Source organism: Porites lutea, chromosome 7 (genome assembly GCF_958299795.1).
Source record: "Porites lutea chromosome 7, jaPorLute2.1, whole genome shotgun sequence".
Lineage (NCBI taxonomy): Eukaryota > Metazoa > Cnidaria > Anthozoa > Scleractinia > Poritidae > Porites > Porites lutea.
This window is the reverse complement of record NC_133207.1, coordinates 15282239-15301724: the sequence shown is the minus strand read 5'-3', so window position 1 is coordinate 15301724 and position 19486 is coordinate 15282239. Positions and strand designations below refer to the sequence as shown.

The 19486-nt window shown below is 41.5% G+C and overlaps 2 protein-coding genes across 4 annotated transcripts in view; one reads left to right on the top strand and one right to left on the bottom strand.

Annotated features, from left to right (window-relative positions):
* Positions 1-1244, bottom strand: part of LOC140943572 (uncharacterized) — an 8229-nt gene extending 6985 nt beyond the window's left edge. Inside the window, exon 1 of the mRNA XM_073392675.1 lies at positions 1121-1244. Coding sequence (XP_073248776.1) covers positions 1121-1174 — 54 coding nt within the window. The 5' untranslated portion in view covers positions 1175-1244. The remainder of the gene's footprint in view (positions 1-1120) is intronic.
* Positions 1245-2456: 1212 nt separating this feature from the next.
* On the top strand, positions 2457-18267 carry LOC140942795 (endoribonuclease Dicer-like). 3 transcript variants are annotated; one of them, XM_073391801.1, is made up of 12 exons: positions 2458-3021; positions 4276-4968; positions 5257-5463; positions 6075-6490; positions 8466-8638; positions 9164-9296; positions 9592-9807; positions 11433-11609; positions 12054-13952; positions 15717-15888; positions 16576-16648; positions 17189-18267. In XM_073391801.1, exons 1-12 carry the CDS (start codon positions 2784-2786, stop codon positions 17358-17360), a joined length of 4569 nt encoding a protein of 1522 aa, XP_073247902.1. In that variant the 5' UTR covers positions 2458-2783; the 3' UTR covers positions 17361-18267. The 3 variants fall into 3 exon arrangements, with proteins under 3 accessions (XP_073247901.1, XP_073247902.1, XP_073247900.1); XM_073391799.1 differs by having other exon boundaries at positions 2459-3054; XM_073391800.1 differs by lacking the exon at positions 16576-16648 and having other exon boundaries at positions 2457-3054.
* Positions 18268-19486: the final 1219 nt, after the last annotated feature.

Sequence of the window (19486 nt, the reverse complement as noted above, 5' to 3'; positions counted from 1 at the left end):
GTGGGGTATTTGCACACTTTTTTAAGCCCCACTGTGGGATTTTTTCAAAAAAGAGTGACAAATGCCCACCAAATGTCTGGGGGGGGAAGGGGGTGAAGGGTAAACTTGAAAAAAAATGACAAATTCCTGACAAATGTCCAGGGGGGGATTGGCACACTTGGAAAAATTATTGACCGCGCCAAAATTGTCACAATTTGATTTTTTATGCTAATCAATCACAAATTGAAGTAAAGGTCGTGATTTGATTGTATCCTTGAGATATGAGGTTAACCTTGATTAAATTAATAGTTTAAACCCAAAGGAGAGATATGATCGTCCAGGTGAGAGCAGTCTTGCACATGACGTCACGGCGGCCATGATGGTGGCCAAGAATAAAAGCATTTCTCTCCCCTGGGAACTTATAAATAACTCTATTTTCATGTAAATTTTTCGAGGAAAAACTCTATTGTATTGAAGCCGCAACATGGCCGCCTTGTCACGTAGTTACAAGTGACAGTGACCACATGGTGTTTTGACAGCCATGTGCAGTGGTCATCTTCAAGTAGAACGCACGTTATTACACTTTAGTACAGACTGAACAAGTAAGACATTCGACTACACTGGATTATTGACCAATATTTGCTACATCTTTACGATACCTGGCCGCGCAACTTGCTTGTAACAAAAGGAATTTTAAAGCCCATATCTCTCAAGATTACGTGGAAACGAAGAAAATGAAATTTAACGATCCAATCTAGATCTATTTTGATGATGTGTTTATAAATCTAGCTAAACTTAACATTTATTGTTAAAATATAGTAAGCTTTTATGTCGTTTCAAAAGAAAGAAAGTCAAAATGTCATGAGCATAAAGCTTAACCAAATAACATTAAGTAAATGATGAAAGACGTCAAGGAAAGAACAAAGCGAAATTTAAGTGATTATCAGTTCGTGATCAGATCAAGCAACAGTGTACGACAAGAATGAAAGAGTAAGACTTTTTTGAAAGAAATCGCAGTCACTGGATTCATTGCAGACCCGAAAGGCAGACCGTAGCTGGGCGCTCGGTTGTCTCATTAAAAATTTAGAATTTTCGCCACTTAAAATACAATGTTTTCTTTCACATGAGTATAATTCCTTACCTCCCCTTTCTTAAATAATCTCCCATAGCAACAAATGCAAAAATACTGTTCCATTTTAACCCATCTTGAGCTTCAAATATTCGCCGAGTACCGTAAAAAATGCTTTGTTGTCTGTGATTGTCTGTCCGTTCTTTTCCCGTCTTTCACGTTTAAGCTACTAGTTCCCATTCCTTCCCTGTATCACGCGCGTAAAGTGCATCGGCGAGAAACGCACCCCCGCCCGGCGGGGTTGGAACACTTAGTGTAGTAGGGGCCGCGAGCCTTTTTTAAAAAAAGACTGTCAATGTTGGCTTTTAATAATAAATCTACATGTGTGGTAACAAGAATTGTTTTCCAGCAACATCTAATTCTATGATGTCAGTTTACAGGTACCCCAAGCTCACGAGTGAGCTGTTGCGTAACAGAAATATTATAAGAGTTTGTATGGAGATTTAAGCGATCGTTACTATTAAGTTAGGGGTCAAAATAGTAATAAAAATTAATCAGAATTTTCTTACCTTGTCTCCTTGTCTAAATTTATGGTGTTTTCTTAACATTTTTGGCCGTTTCAGGGCGACCGGGGGCGATTCCAGCTAGGCCCTGGTGGAGATGATCCTGCGAGAAAGAGTGCTCCTAAAAGTGGCATAAAGCCACCAGTGCTCGAAATTTTGCCAAATTATGCCAAAATTATGCCAGAATTCCCAAATTGGGCTACTGTTTTCCGAAATTATGCTCACAAAATGACGTAGATTCTGTTCATATAGGCGCTCAATAACGACACCAAATTATGATTCCAGCGAGTTTTAAAGTTCTGCCGTTGTTCGAGCGCAAGGGAAGGTGATTATTCGAGGGAGGCGATTATTTCATATATTATTCACTGGAAGTAGTGCCCTAAACATTTTGTTCTATTTCCTCATAATCAAAAATAATCGCATCAAAGAAACTGAACATGGGCTTTCCAAGTGTTCCAAATTTGGTTCATTGATTAATTTTCATTGTCGCATCCTCAGCTTCGTCACAGATCAGTTTTTCTAGATCAGACTGCTCTTCAAAGACTCATCCTCCAAATTTACCGCTATGGGTGTCGATATTGGGTTACCTATAGTGGTGGGAGGCGGGGACGATTATTCGAGGGAGGCGATTAATCGAGGGACGGCTATTACGGTATTCGAGGAAATACGGTATTCTCTTCCGTCGTCACGCAACAGTGTTTCTCTTTGCCTAAAAAGGAAACACCACGTGCCCAGACAAGACTTGTCAAAATACAAGTGGTCTATTTGCACAGAGAATGATTTGTTTGCAAAAAGAATGCTTATATTATCATACGACCCATTGTTAAGTGATTATTCAAGCATCCGTTTCTCGGAAACAGAAACAAATTTCAGGTTGAGCGGAAATTCCCGGAAAAATCTGATGTCATTTTAATCGCCTAAAAATTGCTTAGCGAAGCAATTTCATCAGCAAGCTACGCGGGAACACGAAGATTTTATCCCTGTCTTCCAGTCAACAAAAAATGTAGATATTTTTGTTTGGAAAGGGAAAGTCGATAAACTGGTGGCCAGTCAAAGAGATCTTTTGTCACTTTTACTTGTAGCCCTCGAACAGCTGATCGCCGTTCTAAGTTCAAAGTGAATTTGTCAAAGACGTGACCCTAAATGTCTCTTGTTGAAAGAAATTGGTGATCATGGAAAGCGAGGACAGCGCCGAGGATTCCTCAGCCTCCGAAACCGAAACAGAAACCCAACAGGAAGATAGAAATGTCGAGGTGGGATTCACCGCTCGCCCTTACCAAGTAGAGTTACTGGAAAGATCTCTGGAAAGAAACACAATCGTTTGTCTCGGAACGGGAACTGGAAAAACATTCATCAGTGTAATGCTAATAAAGGAACTCTCACACCAGATCAGAGACACCTACAAAAACGGTGGAAAAAGAACTTTCTTCCTTGTAAATACAGGTTAGAAATTACGCTTCAGATTGTTTACGTTTCGGTATAAATTCTAGGGGTGGAGTAGGGGTTTGGAAGGTTTTTAGGGGTAGGGAGTCAGTGAACTTTTCGTTCACACCAAAATGTCTGCCGCCATGCGATGAGTGCAATTTCGTCGTACAATATACACGATCTGAAATTGCAGTGGATGGAGATTTTTTTTGCACTTGCAAGACAAGATAAGATGACTTTATTATATCGCATCAGAATATCTCTAAATTGACAGAAAACGCGTAGCCCCAACTGAGGAACTTAAATACTCTCTTAGCTTAACGCTTATGTTCTTTAAGTTTCTAATTTCCTTGTTATTTTATATGATCATGACATTTTGTTGTGTGAGCATTCAGAACAGTTTTGCTGATATAATTTAACGGGCAGCTCTTTCCTCTGAAGCTTTCTACAACCATGATTTTAAACAATGTCTATTTGGGGATGCAAGCCATCCTGAAGGCAACTTTTCAGTCCTGGGGCCCGTTTCTCGAAAGTCCCGATGATTAACGGGCCCGGTAAGCTGTCTCCGTTTACATTAAAGATCGAGTTATCAATACTTTTGCATCTAGCATGATAAAAGTATCAGGTAGTGAAACAAAATGGAGTAGTCTGCTAGCCAGGACCAGCGCTCTTATTCTTTATATTTCGATTTGAATATTTGATTTCGGGTCCGGAAAGTTACCGGGACTTTCGAGAAACGGGCCCCTGGTCTGGAAGGGGTTCGCATGATCCGTGAATTGACTGGTAAACAGAGCCTGAATCAGGCAAACTCATGAAATACAGAGAAAATCAGAGAATCGCCAGTTTGTTGGTCACCATTCTTTTTCCTTCCTATACAAGGTCATTTATGCCTGTAGTAGTCCAGCAACCACCAAGCTAAGAATAATTATTGATGGCCTTGATCAGTTCATTACCGAATGACATGATTCGTGAATGTATGGAAATTTACCCCGTGTTTCGAGATCCAGACACCCCCTTCCAGACCCTGTTTCAACATGCTGTTTGAAATGAGCTAATCACAACCGATAGAAGTTCAGAGTATCATACTAGTGGCCTGTAATTAGGAAATTTCAATCCATCTTGTTTGCCTAGGATGTCGAAAGATGGATGTTGAATGATAGCCAACAATGTGTAACAAGGAAAGAGCCTGTAAAAAGTGGGTTCAATTTACCTTAGCTAATATCTTTTTATTTTTCTCAGTTCCTTTAGCCAGCCAGCAAGCCAAGGTGATTGACAAAAACACAGATCTGAATGTCCGGCATTATGTTGGCGAGATGGGAGTCGACTTCTGGGACAAAAAAATATGGGAAAAAGAATTCAATGACAACAATATTTTGGTGATGACTGCAGAGATTTTTCTCAATCTTTTACTCCACAGTTACATAAAATTATCACAAGTAAATCTTCTGATCTTTGATGAATGCCATCATGCCACAAAGAATCATGCATACAAGCAGATCATGGAGTGCTTTGTTGACTGCAAGAAAACTGACCATCCAAAGATCATGGGTCTAACAGCATCTGTAGTAAATAAAAAGGTGAAACCATGGAACATTGAATCAGAAATGCGAGAGCTGGAATGCACACTAAGGTCAACATGTGAGACAAGCCAGGATGAAGAAGTTGAGAAGTTTGCTGCAAAACCAAATGAACTGGTCTTGAAATTTTCAAATGCCGACATTGATGACAACACAAAGATGTTAATTCAAATACTTCAAGATGTTTTGAGTCCAGGAATGGGGTTTCTTTTAGACTGTAAGGTGCGGCGTGAGGGTCCTTCAGGGAATGCTCACTGGTATGCAAAGTATACATTCAGAGAGTGTCAAGAGACCTTATCAGAGTTGGGTCCCTGGGCAGCCAACAAAGTTGCGGGTCACTTGATCAAGGATCTGGGTATGGTGCAATGTCTGTTACTTGTACAGTATTTTGTAAATAAAGTCAATAAAAATGAAAATACTCATGGAGACTATAAATGTGCCAAGGTTGCCACCCCAAACACTCCTTGTACTTTAAACTTCTGGAAGAATTTGTGAGGCTGTATACTGTTGTACTCAGCTCAAACCATCTTTCAGCCTAACCCAAGTCTAATTGGAAGACTCTGTTTGAGCTAAAACGAGTTAAAGTAATTAAATATTGAAAAATAATAATCAAAATAATATTATTATCCTTTAACCTTCATAGAGAGAGCATGCATATTTCAAGACAGCAAGGAAGGAAGAATGCTTTGTGAGTTTAGTGCAACACAGCTGCGACTACTACAAAGTGTGTATCACAATTACACATCTGCTGGCAGTGAAGATACTGGAAGCACTGAAGAGTTCTACATCATGCCTAAACTACAGCTGCTGTTGTCTGTTTTAAGAGAATTTGGGAATTCACAAAACAGTGGTAAGATATTTCAAAGTTAATTCTCGGACTTGTAACAAAATGCTTGGTAAAACAGCTGTCACAAAAATGACCATCATCTTCCTCAAAATTTGGTTCCACCATTTTTGAGGAAATAATGAGCCAGTTGACATGTAACCCTTACTTGCAGTAAAAGAAATGAATGGGAAGTAGGCAAAACCAAATGATGCAATCAATGCTTTTGTACGTGGACCGTGGACAGGACCCTTGCCTCACCAATCCTGACCCCCCCCCCCCCCCCAAAAAAAAAAAAACGAAAGAAAATGTTGGGCTCATTTTGTTCTCCCTCTGTGATCTTGTAGGTTGCTTCAAAATGGTTTTATTTGGTAGGAATTGTACAATAGTTGCATAATGCACATGGTCAAGTAGCCTGAATTTCAGCTGTGTCTCAAAGCTCTTAAATTGTGGTCTTGCTATAATGAACACCAAATTTTGGCTTTTCTGTGACTGAAGGTCCCTTTGTGAAAACAGAACTTGTTAATTTGCTGGCTGACTGTCAAAAAGCTCCTTGGCATCAAGATGTACATTAGCATAATAATAAGAATCATCATAATCATCATCATCATCATCGTCCTCATGTTATTGATTTATAGAGAACAAGCTTTGTGGCATAGTCTTTGTAGAAAGGCGATACACAGCACTGGTCCTCAGTAAGCAGATTAACATTGCTGCAAATCTATATCCTGAGCTCTCTTTTATCAAAAGCAACTTTGTGATTGGACACGGCACGGGAGGGAAAGTTAATTACTCCAATGAAACAGAGATGAACTTCAAAAAGCAAGAAGAGGTACTGCGACAGTTCAGGCTTCATAAATTCAACCTTTTGATCGCAACTTGTGTTGTTGAAGAAGGATTAGACATTCCAAGGTGCAACTTGGTGTGCCGGTTTGATTTTCCGATGACGTTTCGCTCCTATGTGCAGTCAAAAGGCCGAGCACGTGCCAAGGATTCCAACTATATAATCCTTGTGGATGAAGAAGAGTACGAGGAAAAGCAAGGCGAATTGGAGGTAGATTTTGCTGATCAAATAGTTGTTGCATAAATAAGGAGTTTAGGCAACGACGACCATGACGACCACGGCAACAGGAACCGCAAAAAAGCAGCAAAACAATTTTGCACGTGCAGCAAACTTTTTTGAACATTTCTTCGCCGTCATTGCACGACCACGACATAAAAATTGCCTAAATTCACGTTTTTTTAGGACGTTGACTCAAGACAACGATTTTCTAATTGCTTTTATAAAAAATTTGTTAAACTAGAGCCAGTCCTTCAAAATTCAAGTCAAGGAAAAAATTCACCAACATTTGACAAAAAAATGGCGTGGAAAAAGAGACGTTTTCGCCACCGTCATCATCGTCGTTGCTTAAACTCCCTAATGTTCCATTTGATGGGCAACTCTCGGGGAGGGGGGAGGGGTCCATGTTATCCTTTCCCTTTTTCCACCACTCTTGTAAGCTTTCTTAGTAATTGTGACTTTACTATTATGAAATAGGAAGCTGAAGCAACGACGACGGCGACGGCAACGAGAACGGCAAAAAAGCAATCGGTTTACAAAACAACAACTTTTCAAGTGCCTTTTTTTGTACATTTCTTTGCCGTCGCTTTACGACTACAACGTGAAAGTGCCTTAGTTCACGTTTTGTCTGGGACATGAACACAAGACAACGACTTTCTTTTTCTTTTCCTGCACTTTGATAATTCAACTTCAGAAAAATTTGCCCGAACCTTTGACGAATTGAACAAGTTGGAATAAACGCGATAAAGTGTGAAGTAGCGCGAATTCACATTGAAAGAGACGCTTTCGTAGCCGTCGCCTTCATTGTTGCTTAAGTTTTCTATTATGAAGATCGTCTTAAGTAGCGGTTTAGCAGTATTTAGATAGGTTGTGGATCCAGCGGCGTCTTTTTAAGGACGACGACAACGAGGTTGTCAAAGAACAACTGGTTTTAGCAAAACAACAGAAATACATGTGCGTCGCACTTTTAGTTTTCATATTTGCTTTCTCTGCACGACTTCGTCATAATTTTTTTATCCGGGACGTTTAATAGAGAAGCTGAGGGCGTGTTCTTTCGCTTAAACTTGGGTGCCGTCCCAAACAATTCAATCCCAGGAAAATGCGCAAATTTGCTCCCATGTTTTCATAGAAAATTCACGCTCGTAGAGGAGTAATTGCAGAATCAGACTTCAATTTAGATTGCATCTTTTCCTTCGTAATTGCAAACAAATCTTTAAGATGTGGTCCACTGTGCAGTTTTTGAAAAGCGTATCTGATTCAGCGCCGGCAAATGAAGTGGCACAGATATGCAAAAAATGACACGTTTATGGCAAAATTTACTGGAGAACTGCAAACACGATAAATAACGGGAGATTGTAAATGTTGAACTCGGTGAATAAATGGGGACCTCGGAGCAAGGTTGACCGGAGGGGTGGGGGGGGGGGGGTGGCTAATTCGAACGCTAAAGGGTTAGTGTACCAGGGTGGCCCAGGGTTATGCGATTATTCTCGCCCGGAAAATTTGAAATCTAGGTGTTCTTCATTATTATATTGCCACTTAAACTCGTGAAAGTCGAAAAGCTGAAGCGTCTTGATTTGAAAAAAATAAAAAAAATAAAAAGTTATTCCATTCTCAGAAAAATTTAGGATGGAATAAACAATTTACATGGTAATAAACTGAAATTCCTCCCGACTCTGTCGTCGAGTTGCGCCTAGTTGTGGTTTGCAACAAAGCTAAAAAAATAGCTCTGTTCAGTTTTCCAAGGGATGTTTGGACCACACATTTTCAAAATGAAATGGTTCCTTTGGAGAACTTACTTAAAGCCTATTTAGGATTATACTGAAATGGCCTGACATTTCTGCCTTATGGTGAAATTCTTTTTGCAAATGAACCAGTCTAAACAGCCTGTTCAAACTGTTCTGACTAACTTGGTACGCGTCCTAATATTCAGCTTCCCCTCAGATAACATGGTGTTGCTTTTAATCGTCAGAGGATGCGTGACATTGAAGATATTCTATCAGAGAAATGCCATGGCCGTGAAGAGCCTACAAATGAAGAGTGTGACGAGGTAGCGGACGCGGACACTTTCCTACCTCCATACAAACCTGAGAATGGTCAAGGAGCAAGAGTCACTATGAGCAGCAGTGTTTCTCTTCTTACCAGGTAATTGCATTTTTCCGGCTCTCGACTCGCCACGTGCGTTTTCCCGCTAATCTGGCTGTAATAGCCTGTGAAAATAGCGGACATTTAGCGACGCTACGACTGGTTTCCCTGCGCAATGACGTGTGAGGAATAGACGTAGAAATTCCATACTGATGACGTGTCACTACCCAGATCTGGGGGGCGATTCTGATTGTTTGAAGCAAATTTCTCTCGCGCCAGAACCAATCAGAAGCACTACGCAGATCTGGGTCGTCACACGTCATCAGTATGGAATTTCAGCGCTCGTTCCGCAGACGTCACTTCGCGGGGAAATATTTTAGGAAATTATGAGTAGGGGTATGAGGTGGTGAGGTTGAGGTTCAATGACCCCCCTCCCCCCTCTCCCCTCCCCCCTCCCCCCACCTGCTGTTTGTAGCGCTCCGGCGCCTCTGTTTAGGGTCTTCAACGAACGTGGTCTTTTTAAATATAGGGCATGGCAGGGAGCATCTTTTCTAACACCGCATTGCTTCTGTTACTATACTTTAGATACTGTTCCAAGCTGCCAGGTGACAGATTCACACATCTCAGCCCAATTTACAAGTTTGAGGAAGTTGGAAGAAATGTTTATTTGTGTAAACTGCAACTGCCAAATAACTGCCAGTTACGAAGAACTATATATGTGAGTGCAAGAAAGAATAATGATCAGTACCAGGACTCTGACTGTGATGAACTGAAGACTTGTTACCCTTAATAATCCACATTATTTTTAGCTTTAGGTTTCTAACCTCACCAAAAGAATGGCAAAAGTGGCTTATTCACTGAAGCATTTCTGCTAAACTCATGCACCACAAAAGCGTTTAATGTTTAAAAATGATCGTCATTGAATTCCGCTGGAGAGTACACAGTCAGTTCATCCCTCCTTTAGTTAAACAAAAACAACACTTGACAACTTTTCTCTTTATTCCAACATGCAGGGTATTCCTATGCCTCGAAGAAACCTCGCTAAAATGGCTGCCGCTTTCTACGCTTGCGTAGAGCTTCACAAGATTGGCGAACTTGACGATAATCTGTTGCCAGTCCGCAGTTTATCGGATTGTGAAAGTGAATCGGAAGAAGAGGAGGAAGGGTTTGCTGGGAAGAAGAGAGAAAAAGCAGGAACAAAGAAACGAAAGCGAGTGTATCAAAGAAAGGTAAGGACAATCGGAGGATAACTCATTAATGCAAAGAATTATGTGTCTATATCTCCAGGCGCACAGAGTACAAAGTGCGTGATGAGCCATACCAAGAGAAAATACGCTTCACGCCAGAGTTGAGGTGTTCTTCTTCCACCCTCTCTCGCGGGAACCTCTCTTAATTTCTAAAAGGTAAACGATAAATGGCAAAGGTCCTTATTTTACGTCGGTAACTCGTAATAGCATTCATTAGAATGACAAACCTGAGGCCGAAGTTGCGCTCATTTTACCCCTTCCCCTTCATCAGTATTCCGTTTTACGGGTATTAAAAGCTACTGAAAGCTACACCAAATGGAAAGAAGTCGAATCAAGGATTTGAGGTCACACGCCTGGGAATGGAACTCGGCTCTTTCTTCATTGAAGGCCACGCACTTTTAACCGACTGTGCTTATCCTTGTTCCTTTATTTCTCGTGCGTTAAATCATTCGGGTATGACCATGTCCATGTCCATTTCAGTGGCGGATCCAGGGGAGGTGCTCGCCTCCCCCTTTTATTTTTAGACCAAACTGAAACTGAAAAAAAAAATTGAGACCGCGCCCCCTTATCTCAGGGTCTAGATGACCACCTCCCTCCCCCGCCCCCCCTCCTTTCTAAAGGTCTGCATCCGCCACTGCATTTAACACAATACTTGCTAATAGGGAAGTTTAAGCAAACACGACGGTAGCGTCAGCGAAAACGTCAAGAAAAAAGTGGACTCGCGTTCTTTAAAACTTTTTTGCGATTATTCCAAGTTGCTCAATTTATCAAATGAAGGTAAAAATTTTTGCAATTAAATGCTTAAGAGCCCATGCAGTTCGGAAAGAAAAAGGGAGTATTGTCCATCGTTTGTCATGTCCTCTGACTAACTCTACATGAGAAAGGTTCAGGTTTAGTGACCACATAGAAATGTACCGGTATGCTGCAGGTTTTGGAGACTAAGAGGGTGTATGTTGATGTGAGTACCATTACCAGTTCCTACCTGAACTCCTTATTCAGTTAAAATGTTATCCTTCCTATATCTATACGTGATGCCTTTTATCTATTTTTTTTTTCATTTTATTTTTGTTTTCTCTTTACTTACCGTCATTTTGCCGACTTTATAGAAGACAATTATTGTATTGCTGCCCACCTAGAATAGCTCCGCTAATTGTGGGTAACATAGACTTAAATTTTTTCATAATTGAATAAACTCTTGTTGTTGTAGTTGTTGTTTACTCTTTGAGCCTATAGCTTTCTGCATAGTCCTGTTACCATTGCCGTTGTGATAGCTGAATTTAAAAACTCCCGAATGACACAGCTAGAGAAATGCATGGCGCCAGTCTGCAAGAGGACGGGTAATTGAATTTTGCTCGGGCCAAACTCAAGATTTTACATGTAACCGGTTAGGTCTTTACATAATCGAAACAATCTCGTAGAATGGACAGTCCTGCCTCAGTAACAAAACGCATGGCTATGATTACCCCTCTTCTTTTCGGAAGGAGGAAGAGAGATCAACAATGAAGTGATAATGGTTGCATTCTAATAGTAACATATCAAGCGCCATGGCTTGTCTGACTTCCGTAGTATTTGCATTACAATTATTTCTTTTCTTTTTGCTTGACTAGGTTCCTCAGGTATTCAGAGGTAGCTTGCCACAGGAAAGTCAGCCCCAGTACCTCACGGCTATCACTATAACTATCACCAAACTCACCAGCCGCCAGGGTCTTGATGTGAGCCAGCGATACTTTACAGATGGTGTCTGCCGCCTGTTTGGCTTATTGACGAATGTCCCAATTCCAGCGGTTAGTTCTAGTTCAGTCACTTTAGTTTTACTGTGGAGTAAAATGTCCTCTTCAGATGTTAGCGTCGATTTTCAGCTGCTATGCTTTTGTTCTCAGAGTAAACTTTTAATCTTTAATCTCTCAAGATAGTCAAAAAGTGTAAAAGAAAATTGCATAAATCGAACAAACAAAACGATCAGTAAATGCTACTGCGTGAAAGGAGTACCATAAAAATGTTTTATAAGTTGATACAGACAGTCACAGCCAAATTCAACAGACATTCACAGTTTCAACCTGACAATGAAACAGTAAAAATGAATATAATATTATGTGTTAACATCAGATAACTTTACAGATCCTAAATATAAGGGTTAAATAAGAAGAACTTGATTGGTTGATTTATTGTCTGACTAATTGTTGATTTATTATAGTCGATTAATTGACGTCATTTACTTAAACCCACAGGTGAGATCATTCAAACTTTATCCCGACTATGGAGAAGTTACAGTAACAATAAAATGCCACAAGGCACCACTGCGCGCAAGGATGACACAACAAGACTTGGAAATTGCTCAAAAATTCCATTGTTTCTTGTTCAGTCAAGCTCTTCGTGAGTCCGTTAGATTTAAACCTAAAGGGTCCGACGGCAGTACAGATGGTTATTTTGTAGTTCTTTTGAAACCTAATGGGTATGACGTGGACTATGATTCTATGCGCCATGCTCTAACAAGGCAAACTTCACTGAAACTGTTAACTGGTGAAACCTGCAAGATTGACGTTGACATGGTGGTCTCAAAAAATTACACGGAGTCTCGACAAAAGTTTGCGGTTTTAAACGTGCGCCATGATCGGAGTCCTATGTCACCCTTCCCAGACAAATCCAAAGCCAAAACTTTTGAAGGCTACTTCCGGGAGTATTACGGAAAGTCTTTTACAACCATGAAACAGCCTCTCATTGAAGTAAAAGACATTTCTGGAAGGGTGAATTTCCTGGTGGACAGAAAGGTGGCAGCCAAGACTAAGCGCGACGTTATTGAACTTTTCCCCGAACTATGCAACGTATTTCCTATTTCTGCTTCCCTTCTCAGTGTGTCTCTGATGCTGCCCTCAATTTTACACCGTGTGAACGCGCTCCTGCTTGTTGGTGATGTCAAGACGATGGTCGATGGAGAGCGTGACAACACAGATGAATCTAGCCTCCCTTCAATTGGTGCTGGTTATGCTAACGATGGAAAGAGTTTACTCCGTACTGATAAGGACAGCTTCTCATCGAAGAAGAACGTGGGTCGTAAGGATTATAATGAGCTTTTTTCAGATTTAAAATCCTTGTTCAATGGAAAGCGAACTGCTACTGTTCATCCCGACTCCGCATTTGTGCTTCAAGCTTTGACCACCACCCATAGCGGAGACGCCTTCAATCTAGAAAGGCTCGAGATGCTTGGAGACGCTTTCCTAAAGCTGGCGGTTTCACTTCACCTCTATTGCACCTACCATGACAAAGATGAGGGGAAACTAACGCTGCGCAAGGTAAGACAGATCAGCAATTTGGCGCTGTTTCGTGGGGCTGAAAGAACCTCTTTAGCAGGGTTCCAACAGAGTACTCAACTTGCACGTGATGTATGGTGTCCCACTGGATGTCAACAGAGTACCGCTGAATCAGGCGTTACAGCGATGGAAGTTGATGATGCCGATAGCGCGGAACATCAGGGCTTAGGAAGCAGGCGAGACAAGTGTAACACTCAGGTCATAGCAGATAAGTCTGTTGCTGACAGCATGGAAGCTCTCATTGGAGCGTATTTGATCTGCTGTGGTTACACCGGAGCACTTCGCTTTATGAAGTTCCTGGGTCTTAAGGTTCTTCCTGAGGATGATGACATCGACACGGACATTGGTGAGCTCGCTGAGAAGAGCAGAAAAGGGTGTTATGCCAGATTTTGGCCTGAGCAACCCAACACATCAGCAGCTTACCAAAGTCATGATATGTTGTCACAGATGGTCTCTGGCTTGGAGAATTTTGAAAAGAACTCCATTAAGTACACGTTCAATTCCAAATTGTATCTGGTAGAAGCTTTGACACACGCCTCGTATCAGGCTAACCGAGTCACGCCCTGTTATCAAAGACTGGAGTTCCTTGGAGACGCCTTGTTAGATTTTCTGGTAACACAACACCTATATTTCCGTCACGAAAAATTGTCACCCGGTGAGCTGACGGATATTCGCCAGGCTTTGGTGAATAACAACATCTTTGCAGCCATTGCTGTGAAATACGAGTATAACAAGTATTTGAGGCAGATGTCCCCGAAATGGTTTAAATCCATCGAAACTTTTATCACTAGATTGGACGACGAAAAAGAAGAGAATCTGGTAAGTTGAGCTTATTGTGCAGCTGACACAGAAAATTGTTTGTGGCAAGCGAAATCCTGTTGACTAGTGCGAAAAAATTATCTGGATTGATAAAATCCTCTCATTTACAAGGCTCTTTAACGCAAGGTCTCTTGTACCATTACCGAGCGTTTGTGGGAGCTGGGTACAACGCTGTTGTGACGCGTAAACGAAGGAAACTATGGCGACGAGAGTGATGACGTCACGAAAGTTAAATTTGTGAAGTTATGAGATGGGGTGATAGGTTGGCATATCTTAAAGAACATGATAAAAAAATGCCAACTTGCAAGAAACGAGTCTGTTGGTGCAAATTGGTGGGGGAAAAACTGTATGTTAAATCTCGTCCTCGTCCTCAAATCTAAAAGTCTCCAATGTTGATTACGATAGGTAAGATGGTTTCTATAGGCAACACCTACCAATCACAGCACATTTTGGCTGTTCAAATAATCGGGATTCCCATTTATCTTGGCTAGAAAAACAGCTTCTCGGTCCAATGTTTTGGTGGGGGCAATAATAGGGCCATTTATACGAGGAAAAATAAGACGCGTCTTACATAGGAGGCGTCTTAAATAAGACGCGAACTTTCCGTATAAACGGCACATTTCGTGTAAAATAAGACGCAGCTTAGCTAAGACGCGTCTTATTTTAGAACAGCCCTTAACACCTGTTCTTAGATAAGACGCGTCTTAGCTAAGACGAGGAAAACCTGGTATAAATGACCTTCGCGTCTTACATAAGACGCGAACCCATAGTACGTATGCGTTAATTTTTGGCGCCACGTTGGATTGCCGTTGCTACGGGCAACATTCACGTGAAAACGAGTCAAGAACAGAAATAAGACGCGAACCATTTATACGAGCTGTTCTCGTCTTAGATAAGACATGCTCGTATAAATGGTACAGTTCGCGTCTTATTTAAGACGCGTCTTATTTTTCCTCGTATAAATGGCCCTAATGTTTCTGTCAAATACTAGTAGCCCTTATGTTATTGTTGTGGAAGCACACTTGTTTGACTTAAGGTACGGTTAAACGAGTAACAAAAACCTGCAACTTGTTGTGCAACGCTGCTGAAAAAGGAGTCGAAAACCGATGTTGCGGGGTTTTACTACCCACGTTAAAACCTGTCTTGCAACAAATCAGATTCAGATTGTTGCAATGTGCGTGAATACCGACTTCTGATTGGATGAAATAACGCGGGAATGACGTCTCTTGCTGCAAAATAAGTTTGCCTTGAGCCGGTTAAACGCACGACATGTCTCACAGAGAAACCTGTATTAAGCACCAACACCCACAGGACCTTCGCTGGTGTCCGCTAAATACAGGTTCGGTTTACGTTAAATGTGGGGAAAAAAAACATTGAAATGTATTGAGCTATTCGTCCGCTTAATCCAAGGTGTCCGCTTAATATGGGGTCTGCGCGCTTAATACACGTTTCCCTGTATTTTTTGCAAGGTTGATTCGTTGGTAGTTGGCACTAGGTATATAAAAAGGAGCTATAGCTAAAGGAAACAAACGCTGGTAATAGTTGCAAGAGACTGAAACATCTAAATGAAGATATGACCAACGCAGTTTTGATCGCAAATTAAGCCCGACAAGAAATTCAGGGCTTCAACGGGATTCCCACGCATGTAAGCATCTTTACCCCAAATTCCCTTGTTCATGTTATTCTGGTTCGTAATGGATCTTCAGTGTTTATTTAGCAAAGGCTACGAGAAAACGTTCTGAGCAATTGTTTTATAATTCACAGGGGATTGCCGATCCATTTATCATCATATCCACAAAAGACGAAGAAGGTATCGAAGCTCCCAAGGTCCTGGGTGATATTTATGAGTCCGTGGCTGGTGCAGTGTTCTTGGACAGCGGTATGGATTTGACCAAGGTCTGGGAAGTGTACTACCGCATGATGCAACCTTACATCGGTATGACATCATTTTTCAAAGTTAGATAATGTCCCCTACTGGTGACGGGGCCGCCACTCCTTCGTGCATTGTCACCCGAGCCCTAAAGGACTAGCCCCCTGCAAAGCAAAGGCGCTACCTTTTTCATCAGTTTTTTTAAAGGCCTTGTAATCATGTCTGGATTTGAGGATCGAACGTGCAACCTCCCCCGGGAAGTACTTCTCCCAAAAATTGGGCAGGGAGGAAAATTTGTGGATTGGCTCCGCTCAGGGTGCTAAATTCTAATTAAAAATGACGCGACCAGAATGGCTGCAGCACCTAGCCACAATATGAAGGGCACTATTTGTTCGACAAAAGAATAGTCCTTGACGCTAACGAAAACTGTTAGTGCGTGCAAAAGTACGTAGAACATTCAAGGTTCAAACTGCGAATTTTAGCCGCGCCCACAGATTTTCTGACAAACGTCTCGTCATTTTTTTAATGGCCAGGTATCCCCCTAGAAACGTCGCGCTCTGGGGACGAGCGGCGAGACGTCAGTGGTTTGAAAACTCGGTTCTAAAGTGTACGTCTCGTGACAAATAAAAACTGTTACTGTTTACTTGTCCATATTGATGCTTTTGCATGTTACCATAGTCAAACTCACTCAACAGATTGCAACATGAACCATTACCATTATAGTAAAGAAATACGTGTTTTGTTCTTTGTCAGACCACTACTCTGTAAACATACCGATCAATCCCATCAGGCGTGTGTACGAAGAGGACAACGAACGGGAATTTAGGTACGTGGGGTATTGAAAATATTCATATTCCTGTGTAGGACACACGAGGTAGTCCTGAAATAAGGACCTTGTCGCTCTCAATTCACACTGTTCTCTTTATAGGGTTTACACTTTTTCTCGCTTCTGCAAGAGTTCTTTAAAAGATAATAATAAAATCAGGTTCTTAGCTGTACAGGCATTTAAGACCGATACCGCATTTAAGAGCGATACACATAAGCTTACCTGCCTCGTACCGCTTCACTGTTGGAGGATTTGTGCTAGTTTAAGCATTTTTGAAGACCCAAACTCTACTTTTCGTCTCCCATCCCCAATGTTGTGCCACTGTTCGAGCTACCTTTAGAAAACAACAAACACCCCAACTTTGAATGGAGGGGACAGGGGAGGGGTGTGGATTCTTATGTTCTTTTGAGTCAATGTCTCAACAATTTTGTCGCCGATTGTAGCTATGTTTTAATAGATCTTGGGTAACGACCAATTACAGCGCGCGTAACATTCACATCATCATTGTATAATTTGTAAGATTCCTGTTCATATCTTTAGCAAAGCAGAAGTTCTGGCCGATGGAAGGGTCAAGTGTACTTTACGAGTTTCCTGGGGCAAGTTCGATGGTTATGGCAAAAATTCCAAAATTGCCAAGGCTACCGCTGCAAAGCTGGCAGTGCAGGCGCTGGACAGGAGAGATTCACCAGGAACAAGTCAAGGAAGTGGCTAATCAAGGGAATGGACATCACCATGGTAACGGTGACAGACAGCAACCTTTCAGAAGAAGAATATAGAGGAATTACGCCTAGGAAGACTTGCTGGCTTTTATTAGCTAAAATAAGATTGTACTTCATTGTACATTCAATTCATACTCACCTAACATTGTGCTTTAACAATTGTGTTTTTTTTATTTTTTTAATTATTTTTTTTACTAATGTGTACTCCATTCTTTAGCATCCACAATCAGGATGAGTGTTAGACAGTTACTTTATACGTTAATAACTAAACTTGCTGGGTAGCCTACGGAGCAGGCGCATGAGAAAAATGGCGCGGGACGAGGAGCCATACGCGCGAGGGAGGCTAATCTCTCGTTTGCGCGACAGTTCATCGGCCAGATGAATTATTTAAGTCTTACTTAAAAGTGTTTTGACCAGAAATCTTTGAATTTTAGAATTGTTTTTTTTTTGGCCACTCTTTTGAGTATAATAATCAGAATAGAAATTCAACCCACTCCCTTTAGGATAATAAACAACAGCACCACAGGAAAGTACTGCCCAGTAGCTTTCAGATGAATGGTCTGTCAAACTTTAGGATCCATTGTCATCCATTGTCTCAGATTTATATTCATCTTGTTGGGTTCAGTAGCCTTCATTCTTAAGTCACTGTTTATATTTTATCATGATCCACAGCTTGGAAAGCTAAAACCAATTTTCGTGACTGAAGAATTTGAGTCAACGAAGAACTCCCTCCTTTCACCCTCACTGGCTGTGAGAGTCAGTAAAGTATTTTAAAATAAAAAGGGTACTGTCATTGAGCAAAGTTATTAAGCAAAGTCAGACCCTTCTGGGGAACTGCCCACCTACCCCTCCCCTAAGTCAACATTAACACTTACTTCTCACTTAGGGCAAAATGTTGGCGTAGGGGAGGGGTAGGTGGGCAGTTTCCCAGAAACGTATAATGAACCTACCCTTCTTGCCCTCTTGGGTAGCCAACCAGAACAATTTGCTTCATCTTGCCCGCTCGTTGAAGCAGCCATGTAATAAATTACGTTCAGGTAGAATTTAAAATTTGGATCGCGTTTGGCCCTGGTGGCCGGCAGTAAGTAGAACTATAATAAAATTATTTAAATTGAATATCGGATGTCCGTTATTTTCTTGCGAAACCCTCTCGAAACTGGGTTTCATAGCGCCACTAACGGGGCGGGGATTAGGAACTGGATGGGGGACGGCTAGCCGCTGTAATCACGTCGTGAAGATCCCCTACGCTTCTTAGACCCCCTACCCTCTTCTTCCCTAGGGCAAGCTCAACTTGGGTTGAACGACCGAAGTACGGAGCTGAGTCTTTGATCTACTGGGCCGGCGGGGAAAGGGCCAGGTTAATTGTCGGTAACTTGAATTCCAAGGTAGATTTAACGGTAAGAAGCAAGATTTTGACGCTAAAAAGGCCAAAATGAAATGCACTTCCGACACACATCCCCGTTAGGGTCAAACTCGTCCACCAAGTAAGATGCACTCACAAATGTTCTTTGATCTCGATTTTCGCTCTTATTTTGAAAAAACGAAATTTATCGCCAAAGCGGCACGGCGCAAGACACGGATCAAGTTTGTCGCTTGATGACTCATTTCATTGAGAACACCAACTGTAGAGAATATAGCCAACTCGTGCTTCTGCCTCGTTGTGCATATCCACGTACATTCCACCCGCCATGCGAATAAACCTCGGCTACGCGAGGGCCTTCGGCCCGGGCATCGTGAGGAATATCTTGCAAACCAGTGAAAGGAAATTGAGACGTAACATTCAAAAGCGAAAATAAATAAAAAAACAAAAACATCATAATTGGCAAAAAATTCCCAATAAATTCGTATTCCTTAACTGCTCGTGATGCAACGTGATTTCACACGTAGCCCGTTTTTTTGGCGGTGAAGGGCTGCGTGACGAGTCAAAAGGGGACTGCATGCAATAGTAGACTGGGCTATGTTACAAATGGTCTGTTTGAATTTTGTCGATATGTAAATGAGTTTGATTTTAAGAATGATTTGTTTACAAACAAGACGCTACGGAGCTAGCGTACACTTCGGCGTCGTGGTTGTGGAACTAATTAATTGTAAATGCGGAGGAATAGTAAGAAATCAAATA